At 34.9% G+C, this 16429-nt stretch overlaps 1 protein-coding gene across 2 annotated transcripts in view; it reads right to left on the bottom strand.

Annotated features, from left to right (window-relative positions):
* LOC126821871 (protein lev-9) overlaps positions 1-16429 on the bottom strand; it is a 40632-nt gene that overhangs the window by 11887 nt on the left and 12316 nt on the right. For both annotated transcript variants that reach the window (XM_050550455.2, XM_050550445.2), the window contains exon 2: positions 5735-5878. In XM_050550455.2, coding sequence (XP_050406412.1) covers positions 5735-5878 — 144 coding nt within the window. The remainder of the gene's footprint in view (positions 1-5734; positions 5879-16429) is intronic.

Raw genomic sequence — 16429 nt, 5'->3', positions numbered from 1 at the left:
GACAAAAATTGAGCTGGTCTTAACAAACAAATTTAGCCATTATGTAGGATGTAGAAAAATAGCTGGCACTTATCGCTATAATAGTTAAAAAAAAATAGACAATGAAAATTAAAACTTTCAGTTAAATTACTTCATTCTGAGCCAAGTTATCGCCGTTAGAAGAACAGTGTAATTTCGATCGTCATTGCTGCCGTTGTTAAGATAATAAACAAAGTCTCAAATATCCATTTTTAAATTATATATTTAAATATGTTAAATATCTCGAGCACCCGATGGCATTGGGAGTTGAGTGTGGTCTTGGCAAGTTAATACTTATTTAACATTTAAGGCATAAAGAAAGAACTGCAATAGGTAGATTTAGCTCTTGAATAACGCTTCTTTAATTAGTGATATTAGTCTCCTCATCACCACATCGGCGTGCACGTAAAAGAACCCTAACAGTTGAATTTCCCCTCATAGTCACCGCATGGCGTATGTTGGCCTTGGTGCACAAAGGTTGGACGTTAAAACCCAATTCATTTCCTTTGCCCATTTCAGCTGTGTTATGGCAGTGTTTGACTGGTGTAATATATTAGTAAATCCGTGTTGCCCAGGGCTTAAACCAGTGTAACGCAAATGGTACGTATTCTCATGGATTTTTTGGTTTCTGTATTTATTTATTTCCGCTACAATACATTAATCTTGATGGATCGTTAGTTCATCGAAGCAAGCTCGGCTTTAATACCATCCATATCTTACTGTTTGGCAAAGGAGATATATAGAAAATGTATTCAAGGTAAATCCTAATTCAATAGCTTTCTACTGAAAAAGTCTCTTATCATTTGCCACCGGTTTGATCAGCACGGGACATGAAATTATTATTTTTTAGCTAACGGGGCTATTTTTAATAAAATTATTGGAATCCCATTTTTACCTGGCAAACAAACTAGTTAAATTTGTGATAATTGTTTCATATTAATCTATTAAAGTAGGAAAAACATTGAAATGATGGACAAAATGAAGGTTCTTGGCATAAGAGAGTGTTTGGGTTACACAAATATGTGATAATTAATTTAAACAGATTAACAATTTAATATATGGTACATAATTGATTTTAATAGATTAAAAATTTAATATGCGATATATAATTGATTTTAATATAGATTAGCAATTTAATATGTGATACATAACTGCTTTTAATAGATTAACAATTTATAGAACTCTCAAAATACCAAAACCACCGGTTACGTTACAACTGAAAATCAATAAACTGGCTTCAGCGTCTTGTGATTTTAATCTGGCACCCTGTGCATTTATTTTTGTTATAATAATATCTTTATTTAAGAAGGGTAAAGGATTAGGCTGTGGGAGCCTTTCTACCACCCTGCCCTTCATGAAAAATATAATACAATAGATGATAGCATAACAAATAAAAGAGACTTGAAGATATGTAGTGTCTAATAATTGTGTTCTATATTTTGTCGAATAGTTTGTGTTGTATTGTATATTTTAAAAATGTAAACAAATTACTAACAGTCAACTAAACTTACAGCTACTTTCATTACAGATACGTGTAATTATAATAACAAAATTCTTTTCATTTCAATGCCAAACAAAAAAAATTACATTCGTCAATCATAAAATACATGTGAATGCTCTTGACTTTTATTAGGTATTGCATGCCAATCAGTTTTTCCTCTCTTTTATCTTCATACATCACGGAAAATATAATTTAAGAGCGAAATTGACGTAAAACAGTAATACTCCAATGATTCAAACACAGTAGCCACGAGATTCATTGCCGATATGTGTACAATTATGCAAATATAGGTTTGGCTATCCGAACTTTCAAATTCTTTCTTGAATTGCAGATCTCTTTTTATCGTTCAAGATATTCTAAAATTCCTAAATTAGAACATCAATTTGTCACATATCAGTTATAATCCAATGTGAATCTGTATTCATTCTTGCTGGTTTGTTTTAAATGGTTTCCCTCCGTTCTAAATTTGAATAAGATTTTCGACGGCTAACATGAAAATGAGACATGCGGGAAGGGGTTATTACTGAGGCGTTTATTCATTAAAAAAACAAACTCGCAATCGATTTCTCAAAAAATTTAATTTCTTTATTCAGAGAGGTTCGCGCAACTCTTCATTTCTGGAGTTTATAATTGGCTGTTTGCTGTTCACTGGGATGTAATTCATCAACGCTTCGTCTGTTACCTTCGACAGAATTCCAATACTCTTACAGAAATTAAATTTCACCTGGTGTACACCAATGAGTATTTATGGCCATTTTTGAGAGCAATGGCGATTGTTTTTGTCTTAGGAATGTCTGTTTGCTAACAGCGAGTGTCTAAAAAGGGTTGATTTAGTACCGGAGTGTTCCGAACACAATAATTACCCTTGTAAATTATACCAGATTCGATTACGCGGTCAACCCATGGCCTTAAATATTCTCGGGATATCTTTCTTACGGTTCATGACTTAAACACATTAGAGCTAATACATGATTTAAAATATCAAAAATGAATGAATTTTCTGATAATTGAGTCGTATTTTATTGACCAGGTCGAATTTAACAGCAAGTGAACCAAGTGTATAACTTGGCAGAAAGGCATGCATCAAAGATAAGAAATCTGAGTGCCATAAATTCGAAAACCGTAATGCGACAATAGGGAAATGAAATGGGGCTTAACGTCCAACTATCGGGATAATGAAGCTGGGCGACAGAAGGGTACTGTAATCCAAGTAAAGACTCACGCCTAATTTTAAAACAACTGTATCGAGTTCACAGCAGAAAACTTGCGATCAAAAAATATACAGGATTGTTCGTTATGTGGCAATCAACGATTCCTGTAATTCCGAGAAATACATCCCGTCACAAACATGTAACTTTAAATTTAATACAAGACAGTATATTATTTTGTTGGCTTACACGCGGTCGGTGGGAATTGTGCGGTTAGGGACCTGGGCCCATGTAAAACCTTTAAGAGTTTTTCTCTCGCAACTTTTTGTTGTATGTTTAGTGTCATATGACATAACCTCGCACTAGACATTAGGTAAAATTTAACAACATTACAGTGTTTTTAAAAGGGGTTTATTTTTGCATAGTTTGAAAGTCTCCCAACGTTGTCTTTTGATTTTTATCAACTTCACAAGTTCCATATCACTTCAGTTAATTTATAAAGCTATCTTCGAATCATCAGGGAATATCGATAATTCCTTGAAGTAGCTCATCATACTCATCGTCAGTTCCATCAGAATGTCTACAAAGATCCTTAAACATAGAGAATTAAGGACTCAGACAATTGTGGTGGACGAAATTTCATATCTTAATTATATCTAATTTCCACTAGTCGAATACTCAACAACTGGTTAGGAAGATCTTTATGACTAATCTAAATTAGACAGACAATGTTAACACTTCTCCGACCCAAGCTAAGCGTGCTACATAACAGTTATTGCATAAAAATACGATAACGCGGCCGTGTAAAAATGTCAGTATTTTTGGTTTAGCAGGCGTTTATAATTGGGTTGTCTGCAGTAAAGCATTATAAACTTTCGTACAATGTCATGAGAATGGGAACAAAGCGATATAACCTAGACGGGCCAATACAGCTTAATCGATTTAAAAAATATATATATATATATTTTAAAGAAAGGAAAACCGACATTTAGTGTTCATTACGTGTTTTTTGGGGTTTTTTTTAAGTAATGGATAGCGGATAAATCAATGTTCTATTAGGGTTACCTATTCGGGGATGTGGTGGTGAAATTAGCTGTCAGATATTTAGAAGGGCTGAGCTGGACTAAAGAGATCGGGTGGGGAGATCCGGCAATGTTTAAAGGAGCTAATCCTCTTTGAGTTAAATGAAAATAAAGATTTGAATTAATTTGATCGGTGCAGTTGATCGGATGGGACAAAATCTATACGATTTAATTTTAAGTTTGATTACTAATTTTAGTTTGGTTTTAGACCCAAGCTGAACACAAAATTAGTTATCTTTCAACATTGGTTCTGTCTATAGACCCAAATTCTAAAATGTAGACGAATACTCACTTCAAAAAATAAATCCAAAATTCAAATTTAATTAAATCGACAGTTTTAAGAGTTAAGAGGACCTGCCATTTTAAGAGCGTATTTTTTCGCCCGATCGCGCCGATTTTAAAATCGCTCGTAAAAATCGCCCGTATGCCCGATTCTGTTCGGCGAACAATTCACCGTACCGATAGTCCGTATCTAGCATGTTAGATATTTTCGGCCGAATATTTTACGCCGGCAATTTTTTTGAGCGATTTTAAAATTCGGCGCGACCGAGCGAAAAAATACACTCGTCCGCCCTAGGTTAAACGCCAATGTGACACATGGTAAGAACTGGCGCACTGCACGGCGGATGATTAAAATTTATTTTGCAAGAAACTATATTTCGGGCAAATTTGTAGTAAATCGAATTTTAAAAAAAAAACGTTTTGATCCCGTAGCCCCGTAGATGAATGTTTAAACATAGTTTTATGCTCTGTATCCTTAAGCCTGATGACTGAAATATGGCCTTATAAAATTGGATGAAGATACTTTGCAAACGAATCGAATAGCTGTTCTTTTGTAATTAACACATTCGGGAACTGTACAATAACTATAGTCGGGATAAGAATTTCATTCATACCAGGATCTAAAGTCACTACTTATTAATTATATAGCACCGTAAAAATTTTCAACCATTACTTGAAAAATTGAGGCTAATTACACTGTACTTTTTGAAAAAGGTTAATATTTTGAAAATTTAACAGTATGGCAACCTGCAAATTATTAGTGTTTTCGTTATAGGGTTTGTTGTGGGGCCTGGTTAATATAAAGAGCTGTAGCGAAGTCATTAAATCTGGCATTGTCCTTTTAACATTTAAATATATTGAATATAGAACCATCACTTTAAATAAGCCGACATGATTTACTAGCGTGTAAACGGTGACCAGAAGTCTGGATAATCAGTAATTTATTTTATCCATCAATAGTTTTGTTTCATTGTATTTAACTGATTACAAGTAAGATGGCCGCCATCCAGACAAGAACCGAATCACTCATTTCTCGCCTGGCTAACTTAAAGCTATTTTCAATTTAGATATAACGTTAGTTAGAGTGTCTCTCGATCACGGTATAACAAATTCTGTTCATTCAAATTACTCAATCATTCTCTTTTTCCTTTAACGGCATCTTACAGTAACACCGGCAATCGTCCAAATCATGGTTTATGAGATCACAAATTGTGACTGGCATGATCATTTAACAGATGACAGAGAAATGTGAAAAATGAACAACTGTTTTCGTCGATCCCTTTCCAATTTTTATTTGATTACTGATACCATAAACAATCTTGTCTGGGTTTCTTTTTTCATTCCGAACGATATGGCGATGGAGAATTGGGTGATAATGTTGAATATTGGGGCGACAATAATGGTTGTTTTATCAAGGTCTGTTAATTTGATGATTATGGGATGGGGGGGGGGGGATAAATGGCTCTTTTCTTAATTGTTACAGTGCGTACTATTAAATTATTTGATTGATTTTGCATAAAAAAAGAAAGCATTTTTATATTTTGGGATGACAAAAGAATCAAACTTATTTACATTTCCGTTAACACGATTATCCAGTACTTAATCTCAAGAGAAATAAACAAACAATCCTAAAATATCGGAAGATACCGAAGAATGTCGATCCAGTGTACTCGCTGTATTGAATACGTTTGTGTACTACTAACTTGTATTAATACAACTTAAACCGCAGACACCATCACATAAACATTTCTTCTTGGCACTGACACAATCCTGATTAGTAGCACATCTTTTACTACATCTTCTTTCACCTACATTATCTCTTCTATCGCCGCATTGATCATTACACTCTGTAATAAATATAAACAACATTATATTATAATATTACAAACAATATAATATGTAATACTTAATACAAAGAATATAATATGTAATACTTATATTGTTCATTACACTCTGTAATAAATATAAACGACATTTTGTAATAATTTAAACAATATAATATATATGTAATACTTCCATTGTTCATTACATTCTGTAAATATAAACAACATTGTGTAATAATACAAACAATATTCCATATACTAATACCATCAACACGTTTTTAACAAATGAAAACAACAAATACAAGTACGCAATACAAACATGATACATATAAACAACAATAAGTAAAAAAAAACAACAACATTGTGCAATAAAAGCATAATACAAACAACATAATGTAAGGACCTTATTATGTGACAAATATACACATATAGGGAGAGGGTGTGGTAACATTCGACCAACCCTAATAACTAGATCATTTCGGGAATATTTTAATCTTAATAATTCACTTTCGGGTAGAGGAAAATATACCCATCGTGTAATAAATATAAATGTAATAATATAATCTATAAATACAAACAAGCAACACTTTGTAATAAACATCATTATGTTTACATATTTGTAATAACTATGTGATAATATAAACCATCTGTTATGTAAAAGCTAAACATATATAATGAACCGAGAATTTCTTTCCATTAGAGTGTATTGTGGGGAAGTTATTCAGCCTATAAAAAAGCTGTTCACGCCGATGTTTTTTGGTGGGGGGGGGGGGGATTGTCGCTTCCTAAAAATCCATATTTTTTTATGTACTTTACTCCATTAATTCATTATTCGTGTGGCAACGAATCGGTTTTTCTATTCTATATACTCATAATGGTTTCGTCAGACAGTGCTATTGTATTCTTGCATAATTTTCCAGCTTGATTTCTTCATTAGAGACCGAATCACATTACGGATAATAGCGGATCGCATAATTAACGGGTATTTTTTTTAAAGCTTGGTGGTAATTGACTAGCTTTCATGGCGAAAGAACGATATATTCATTTGGATGGTAAAAAAGTCGATACGATAATTACGTTATTAAGACTATAAACAGCGATTCGTGACTAATAAACATGTAACAGAGGAACAGAAGCATTAATACAGAGAGATTAGAATAAAAACAACCCCGTGATAAAATAACAATTAGAATGATAACACCATGTGATTAAAATAACAATTATAACCATGCAATCAACCAATCACATTTTATCAGCTGTGATAGGTTTGAATTTACGAATTCAATTTTCTGTGAAGCAGTTTGTCTGTGTGTTCAGGGGTTTTTGTTTCGCAGCCCCGTAATTACTGGGGCTTATGGGTTCACTTTTAAACATCTCCAGCGTTCAGATTTGGGGCGCCGGACCTACGGTGTCCCTTTCTGAGTGGAATCTGTGCCCCCACCCCACCCCTCAATCGACTTTATCTATCAACAGCCCTGCTTCCTATTAACGGCGGTGGTGATTCTCCTAAAACGGCGAATGGCGTACGCCAAAAATTTAAAAAAAAAAATAGGAATAATGCGACTTTATGATCGCCATTCGGGATTCCTTTATTCCCCGGTATTTTTTATTCGGCTGTAAAAATTATAACTACCGGAATATTCACAACGAAACGAAGAAATGTCACGTGCTGATAATACGAGAAGGCGTGTATTTTAAATGCCATTTAAAGATATGTCTTCTATTTAATTAATTCATTAAATATTCGCTTATATGTGTTATTGAAGAAAAAGAAACATTGCCGATCAATTACATTTATTAACTTTAGTTAATGTTGCTAGATATAATAACATTAAGAAACGGGGTTTAAATTAACATAAATCACGATTTACAATAATATAATCTCTTTGAAAAATACGTCCTTTCATTCCGGTTTTTATTCTGGCTTGCCTTCGGTATGTGAAGTTCCAACTACATGTACTTATTTACAAATTCTTTTTTCTCTTTCAAATTTAACTGTAGCCACAGTGGTTAGTTAAAATAATTCTTGTCAGAGCCAAAGCATTTGTTCATTGGCTGGATGGAAGATAGGTCAGGGCAGGTCAAAAGATCACAAACTTCTTAAAAAAGAGAGAGAAAGAAATGGGGTTTAGTTTTATTTCAATGATTCGCTTGCGCGTAGGGGTCTTTAGCAGTGGGAGGAAACCGGAGGAAACCCACGAGGTTGGACAGGCGACCCTACTCCGTGTCACGTACAACCGAAGAATCGAAACCCCACCAGTTGACTCAATGACAGACCGTATGATACAGTGCGCGCGTGCTAACCATTCGGCCATCCCCCCCCCCCTCTTAAAAACGTTGTTAGACCTTATTATAGTGAAATATTAAACAGCATAACAATGCCAAAGAAACGAAATTAGAAACCAGTTACAATCCGACTGGAGTGAACACGGCCCACGAGAAGCGAACGTCAATATATTATAATATTTTAGACTAATTCTATTATTACGTCATTTGCTAGTTTCTTTAGCACTAAATCATGAATATGTAGTATTTTCACCCTTACAAATTTTAACAATATGCATTAATTACATTGTGGTGTAAATGCTTTTAAGCAGAGCACTCGCTAAACTTTTATTATCAAGCTTTATGACCTAGACTACACCTGATAGATTATTGGATGAAATAATATAACGGAAGTATTCATAGAAATTATTGACGAACGGTATGAGAATATCAATATAAACTTTTATTACGTTCTGATTCATTCCCATTAAATTGAACCTGTCAACCTTACTTTCCACAGCTTAAAACGCCATTAAAAATCGCACTTCTTTACACGTTAAATGACTTTTGTTCGCTTGATTGCACGTGCATAACGTGTAGATTTCACTGATATTGGCGATCGTTAATCATTAAATGTATTTATAATTAAGAATATTGTATAGCTTTCTGATTATTGAATAATAAAGGACCATAGCCAACAACCCCGTCGTCTGCAAGCTTTTCTTAAATAATTGATATATCACTCGAGCGTCTAAGTTGATTCAATCCCGCGCCAGGCATGATAATCTTTAAAATTCAAACAAACCGCACTCTAACTCGATTCCGAACTTTACGTTTTTCTCATAAATTATTATACGTACGCTAAAGTCGTATTCCTTCCTTCAAATTTTATAATGTTCATATCAAAATATCATAACACGCCAATATCGCAAATTCAGCCTCAAAATTGAAATTTTCCGTCATTTTCATAGTTCCTCAGGTGCAAACCCTATTTTGCCCCCCCCCCCCAACATTTTTGGGCTAGCTACGGGTCTGCTATTGCAGGTCTTCCTTTTGGCTTCTAATGTTATATAATTTATTATTTTAGACATCAAGACCACAATCAACTCTCTAGAACATCGAATGGACGAGATTTAAATGGATTTGAGCAACAGCGAGATTTAAAAATTTTACGATAAAATGGATAGTCAAGACTGGGTCTCGGTTGTAAAGTATCATTTCTACGATAACGAAAGATATATGCTACATCTTCAAACAGTTATAACTTCGCCCAACAGTAAAGTAATCATCGGAATGTAAAAAAAAATAATGTTATAGACCTAGCAATGTCATAGATTTAACATTGAAATCAGTGGGGAGAGAATTACTAGTCTTAGTCCTGACCTCAAGCCTCGAGTTAAGCAACGTCCATTGGCCTCCAATCATTAAATTTTAACTCTTGCCATCAATCTGTATGTCGTCTTATTTGAAAATTTATTTTATTTGTTTTGGTTGAAATATCGTTGCCTGTCAACCTATCTTTTAAAACCGACGTTTTATCTTCAACGGCTCGGAATCCTACTCCTCCAACCTCCTCCTACTACTACTGCTATTTATTCTACTACTGCTGGGGCTTTACGTCCGTTTCCAGATAGCTCGAGCATACAACAAACGATAGTAAAATAAACGGCAACAGCAAGGTAATATGGAAAAGTACGAGCATTAGCGACTTTCAATGATTATCCGCAACACAAGTATGGGGAAGAACCTGGTATGTAAGAGGTGGTCAGATATAAGTGAATAAAACTGTTTAATTCTGTGTAAAAGTCGTCTAGAAACGTTTATCAATGTCATGGGGTACTTTTTTGATGAAATACACCTTTCAGTTTCCATGTTCTTTTAGTGGCTTGGTAGTCGTCATCGAGATTACAAAGTCATTCACCCAACGATCATTTCTGAATATCTGATGTTTTGGCGTTTAATTTGCATACTTAGTCCAACTTTTATCAACTGTGAAATCTGGGACTGCTCCTTTAATGGCATAGAAATGAAAATGAAATGAAATGAAATGGAGTTTAACGTCCTACTGTTCTGCTCCTAACCTGGGCTAATGAAGACGGGCATACGCCATACAGTGTGCTATGAGGGAAATTTTGCCCGGACAGCGGCACTACGGCCTACTCTTATATCGAATTCCAACTGTCAAGAGATCTTTTACGTGCACGCCAATGTGTACACGGGACCTCGGTTTTTCGTCCCATCCGAACGACTAGACAGCTTTCCTTGTCAGCCCCTCCATCCTGCATCACTGGCAAGGGAGAACCACGCCGGAAAATCTGAATGAACTTTCTCGGCCAATGCAGGGATCGAACACCCGACCTCCAGGCTAGCGAGCTAGCGTCTTACCCACTTAGCCACGTGATCCCCTTAATGGCATAGAATAAAACCAAAACTCTTTTGGACAACGCATTATTCTCATAAGGTTTCAGATAGGAACTATTTTAATACCAGCATACAGATACATTTTGTTTTATTTCGAAAGGTTAACAATTATTTAACAGCATTAGTTATTTGTTGAATTTCATGGTGGCAGTGTTGACTTTCCGGTGCTTCGACCATCAGTGAAGACTGTCTGACGGCCCGGTAGTTCCAAATTAAAATGAATGTGGTGTGAAGAAATTGTCTTGAGAGAATACAGCTTGCGCCAATTTCATTTCCATAACCAAAGTAGCGCTATTACTAGCAGACGACATTTACTAAAAGTTTAGTCCTAATCAGACACGTTTAACGTATTTCCTTTTTATACAGTGATTGAGAAAAGGGGCTATAAGTTATTATCGTTCTAGCCAAATGGCTTACACAAAACGTGCTAAACCAATATTATAACCATTATTCATATTTCTATGATATTTTGTTAAAAGGAAGAGATTAGATAAGTCGGCGTGGTTATTTTGTTGAGCTTGATGACATGCAAGCCTTCGTCAGTAATAAGCAAATAAACCGAATAAATGAGAATAGAATCTGAATTAAAGACATTCACTGGCCTTTGTCTCTGTCACATTGTTTATTTATCTTTGAACAACGTGAAACGATGATTGAATAATATTATCAGGGTCGATTTGTTAAATATTATATACAAAGTGATGTTAGTCATGTGAACTGTTCATACGATATGTGGCAATGATATCAGGTGTTCTAGACACATAAATATGGGATGCTTCGTGCACGAATCAAAGTTAGGAGATGGAGACATGGGGTAGCCATTGGAGTTTAAATTGGTGATTCCGTTATTCCACCATATTGTCACCTCGATTATCAAATATTATGGACTCTTAGAGATTCAGGGCACTATTTCAGAGAGCGGGGTGCTTACAAAGTAAACCGCTTGAAACCAATTCGTATTATTTAACTAATCGAAATGCGTTCGTATATAGCTCTAGGCGTAATGGTTGTGTATATGATGTCTATACGATGGAGCTCACGGAACCTACCGTGGAATCCCAAGTATTGTCAGGGGAGCCATCTGCCAGGCTGACAGAACGCCGTTTACATTACACATTTTAAGCGTGCCAGGAAAGGTGCCGGTTATTCTTTTGTAGTGTACAGGTGTTAAACCTGTGCCGTACTGAGAACCATGCCAATCTGGACCCGGAAGTGAGGTGGTCTCGGCACCGTTCTCAGTATGGCACGGTTGAATTTTCGTATATGGAAACGCCTTTCGGTTTCAGAACGGTTCTTAGTACGGATTTCTGTGCATACGTTATTATTAAGTTTGAACCTTTGGCCTTTTATACCGGGCCTGAAATTAATATTACTGCGAAGAGTTCTCATTTAACGTACACATTAGCGTGTACGTAACAAATCCCTTGACAATTGGAAATCACGAGTAGTCAGAAACACTGCTGACCACATAGAATAAACTTTAACATTAAAGATACATTATGGGAGATTAGATAAAGAGCTGGTAGTTCTCACTATAATAGTTAAAAAGTAAAGTGAATTTGCTGAAAATTTCAGTTAAATTGATCCACCATGAACTCTAATATTTAGCAATTGAATTTTGGGCCTAACCCCGAACATAATTACTAAAGTCGGTACGATAAAAAAAAGCATAGTCTCGATTATGCATTTGTTGATTTAATCAGAAGCAGCAGACCGGGTTATAATCCAGTAAATATCGCAGGCTAGCGATGCCATCGAGTGTTGATTATGGTCTGGATAAGTTAATTAATGTCTAATTAATAATTTAGATAACATTTCGGGCCTAAAGAAAGACCTACAATTGGCAGATTTAGCTCTTGCATAATGTATGTTTAATTTGATGGTCCGAAAATGACTGAAGTGTTGTATTAATTATTTTAGTATACCTCGGTAATATTTAGGTCGAACTGTTCCTTCCGATTTCTATAGCCCCAACACATATCTAACAATAACGGATATATATATATATAAGATTAATACAACACACAGGATTAAAACAAGCTTGATTTATTGTTCCATTTTGATCAGTAATATTTACTTCCAGTAGACCTAAGACGAAAAATCTCTTAAGAAAATAATACATTTCTTTTAGCCACCAATTCTTCTCACATAATTATATTTCTTGCTTAATTTGCTTAAATATGATTGGCTTAAATCGTGTTATGACGTATTAAATGTTGACACACGATAAATTATTCGCAAGATACGTCTTCCAAAAAGAAAAATGACTCGTAAACTTTATTTATATGATGTTGTCGCCATTCATTTTGTCCAAAGATAAAATCTTCTAAGGTAAGTGTACACTGTGAGATTTTTGTCGGAACCATTAGGCGTTTTCGACGAGATTTTCAACAGATTGTATGAGAGTTACTTAAAACTTTTTTCATTATCAGATTGCAAAACATTTTATTGCACTGTAGTAGAGGTGAAAAATCGCACAGTTTTTTATTCCTAGAAATTAGATTCTGATAACGAAAATATTTGTTTTGCTACTGTCTTACGTATAGATGTAAGATGTTACGACTTTCATATATTTTTAGTGTTTTTAAACCAACGTATACAATGCCATCCTCGTTCGATCCAACAAACATATTTTAAGAAAACATACATTCTATCCGAAACCCCCATACACTGCATTAGCCGGAGGTGATGATTTTCTGAGAATTAGGAACAGTGGGTATTGGCCTTTCAAAAAGAATGAAACTTGAACTTATTACTACACAACTATACATGTATACCATGCTTGCGCTGGCGTGTATGTAACTTTAGCTACGCTTCATGAAATGGGTCCAGGTGTGTGGGTAGATTAAAGAAAACAAAACATTATGAAATGAAAAGTGATGGTGTGATTGATGTTGAAATGTACATTAGCAGAGAAATTCAAAACATAAAATGAATAAAAAGTATGAAAATAAACAGAAGGATATATACCAACATGACAGGAAACTTAATATTATATAAGCTCGAGTGCATGTCAAGGCCGCTGAGATGTAAATATGGTTTGGGCACGTGATTGTTAGCGAGATTGTAGGTTAGGGTTAAGGTTAGCATAGGGGGCTACGTCCAGGGTTAAGGTTAGGGTTAGCCCTGTTTGCATCTTGTGACCTATGACGAAAAATTGAACTGGCCTTATCATTTAGTACTAACCCCCCGATAGGGTACAAACATGTTCACGACAACTATTCTCTCACATGTCACATGTCTCTACAGTTCAGAATACAGAAAATATGGATCGTAACTTAATCGACAAAAATTCAATAATAAATTATCTTTCTAGCAAGGCCAAAAACTTACATTGAAAATGGCCAGATTTGTGTTTAAATAAAGCTGACAATTTTTGAAATAAAATGACCGATAAGGAATTTTAAAACATGATTCGTCCTTATGACGTAATAAAGCTAACTCAATAACTTTTCACTAAAAATTGTTTACAAGTAAAGTTGAACGAGCTTCGGAAAACAAACGCAGGAAAAGGGCGACACCAATATTCTACAATATGAAATGTGGGCGTATAAAAGTGATTGTGGTCAGGGTGGTACGGGCGCGGGTGGAGCAATATTAAAATATCGACCCCAATTAAATGTGTCAATATGAACAAATATGGTATAATCATTTTTTTTCAATTTCAAATAAACAAAAAAAAAGAACATCGATCGAGAAGAAGTGTCCCTTTAAACTTTTAATCTTTGTTCTTAAAATGCTGGTTTCCTTTAAGCTTTGTTCTTAAAATGCCGATTCCCTTTAAGCTTTGTTCTTTAAATGCTGATCCCCTTTAAGTCAAAGTGTCAATATGAACTATGCGGCGTGGGAAGAAATGCTTTGTTTTCAGATGTAAATGTGATTGACGATGATTGACGGGTAATAAAGACGTAATGATGGGCACCAGATGTTATACTCTGAAAGTTTCAACTTTCACCTTAAAATCTCCTCACAGTTTTTAATCGATCCTGACTATTCGATCAATATCAAACGATTTAAATACTTTTAAAGAAGCAGTCACAGATTACTCAGGGTATCCGTTGACAGAGGTGAGTGCAAATCAAACGCCCAATGTGAGTATCTTGATAACCGCGAAAATCACTTATCACTATAAATTCGACAACTGTGCAGACGTGGATACCCGGGCAGTTACATGCTACGTAGAACTGGGGTGGCTTATTGTAATCCCACATATAAACTGAAACGTCCTCGTGATATTAAAACAATTCGGCGCTCGTTTGTTCGGTATATATTCTTATGTGTAATTCTAAGTTTAGATTGTCCATGAATTAAGGGGTGACATCCAAAAAATACCTCAGTGAATAAATCTGGTTAATTCTGAGTAAAAGTTCATAAAGATCATCTTGTGAAAGTATCTGAAATTGGTCATATTCCACGTCATATAAGTGTCTTATAATTACGAAGTCCAGCATACGCCAGAACAATGATATTTATTAATCAAACACTCATAATATAAATATAAATATTAAACTTTCAGACAAGCTAATTTTGACATTTTGCATACTACCTAAACCTACAAAAGGACAACCTGAGGAGACACCATTGTAAGATTTTTTTTAAAAAAATTTAATGAGATATAAATTTGAAACAACTTTCAAGTGGCAATAGAAATATACAAATAACCAATAACGGTGAATCGGCTTGAGGCCACTGTTAAAAGGTTACCTTCTATTAAAGATACATTATGGGAGATTTTAATAGAGAGTTGGCCATTCTTGCTATAACAGTTCAAAAATAGATGATGAAAGAAGAATATTATATTCAAAATTTCAGTCAAATTACTTTATTCTGAACAAGGTTATCACCATTGTAATCTTTGACTAAAAATAGGAGTCAACTCTCTCTTCACCGTCTCCGAGAATGGCCGATCGTTTGATTGACAGGCGTTAACTCCGCCTACATAATCTCGATTATCAAGTAAAGTTTTCAATGGATGTGGTACCGTTAGCATATTCGGTTTGAGACAGGGTTGCAATTCAATTCGTATCACATTTATTTTTACTACAAATTAAAAATAAGACTTTTAATATATAGATAAGAAGCGAAAGTTTGAAAGGAATGAACCAAATCAATGAGGCATAATTATAGCCGACTTTATAGCCTGTGTGTACTCTTGTACTGTAACTGGTAGGCCTACGTAACTCCCGAAGCAGACAGATAGGAAACAGTGATCCAATGGGACTACAATTCAACTGAGGTGATGTTAGCTGCGATGTTTATCAATTTCCATAATTTTTCTGTAAACGCAAGTGACAAAATAGCGAACAATACCGACATCAAAACTCTCATTTGAACCACAACTAAACATAATATCAAGGCCGTATATATCGAACTTTCAATCAACAGCGGCCTCACTTCGTACACTCTATCATTTAGCCTCGATCTAAAATTTCCGGGAGTATGACGTCAACGTAATGGTTAATCTCCGCTTACGATGCCATTTAAAAATTTAATCAATCAATGAAATCCTGTTTAAATCCAAGCCGAATCCAAGCCATCCGTGGGTCTACAGAGTTGATTTTGTGCTTGTTGTGTAAATAAAGATATAATTTATAATTTCTATGACATCTGAAGCCTAAATAAAGACTTGCAATAATCAGATTTAGCTCTTGTATAATGTATGTTTAAGTACACAGCTTCAGCTTCTGAAATTCTTGACCAAAAAAGCGGTGGATGTCATGCAAAGGGTAATGTATGTATGCTTATACATCCTTAAACACCCAACTACCCCCCTCCCCATATCACTGAAATCCAAGCATTGTCTACTTAAGCTGTATATGTATATGTAACACACCCCATGTAACTGCAAAGACAAATCACGCAATTTCATTACGGTATTATTTTTTTTAA

Source organism: Patella vulgata, chromosome 1 (assembly GCF_932274485.2).
Source record: "Patella vulgata chromosome 1, xgPatVulg1.2, whole genome shotgun sequence".
NCBI lineage: Eukaryota > Metazoa > Mollusca > Gastropoda > Patellidae > Patella > Patella vulgata.
This window is presented reverse-complemented; position numbering and strand designations above follow the sequence as displayed.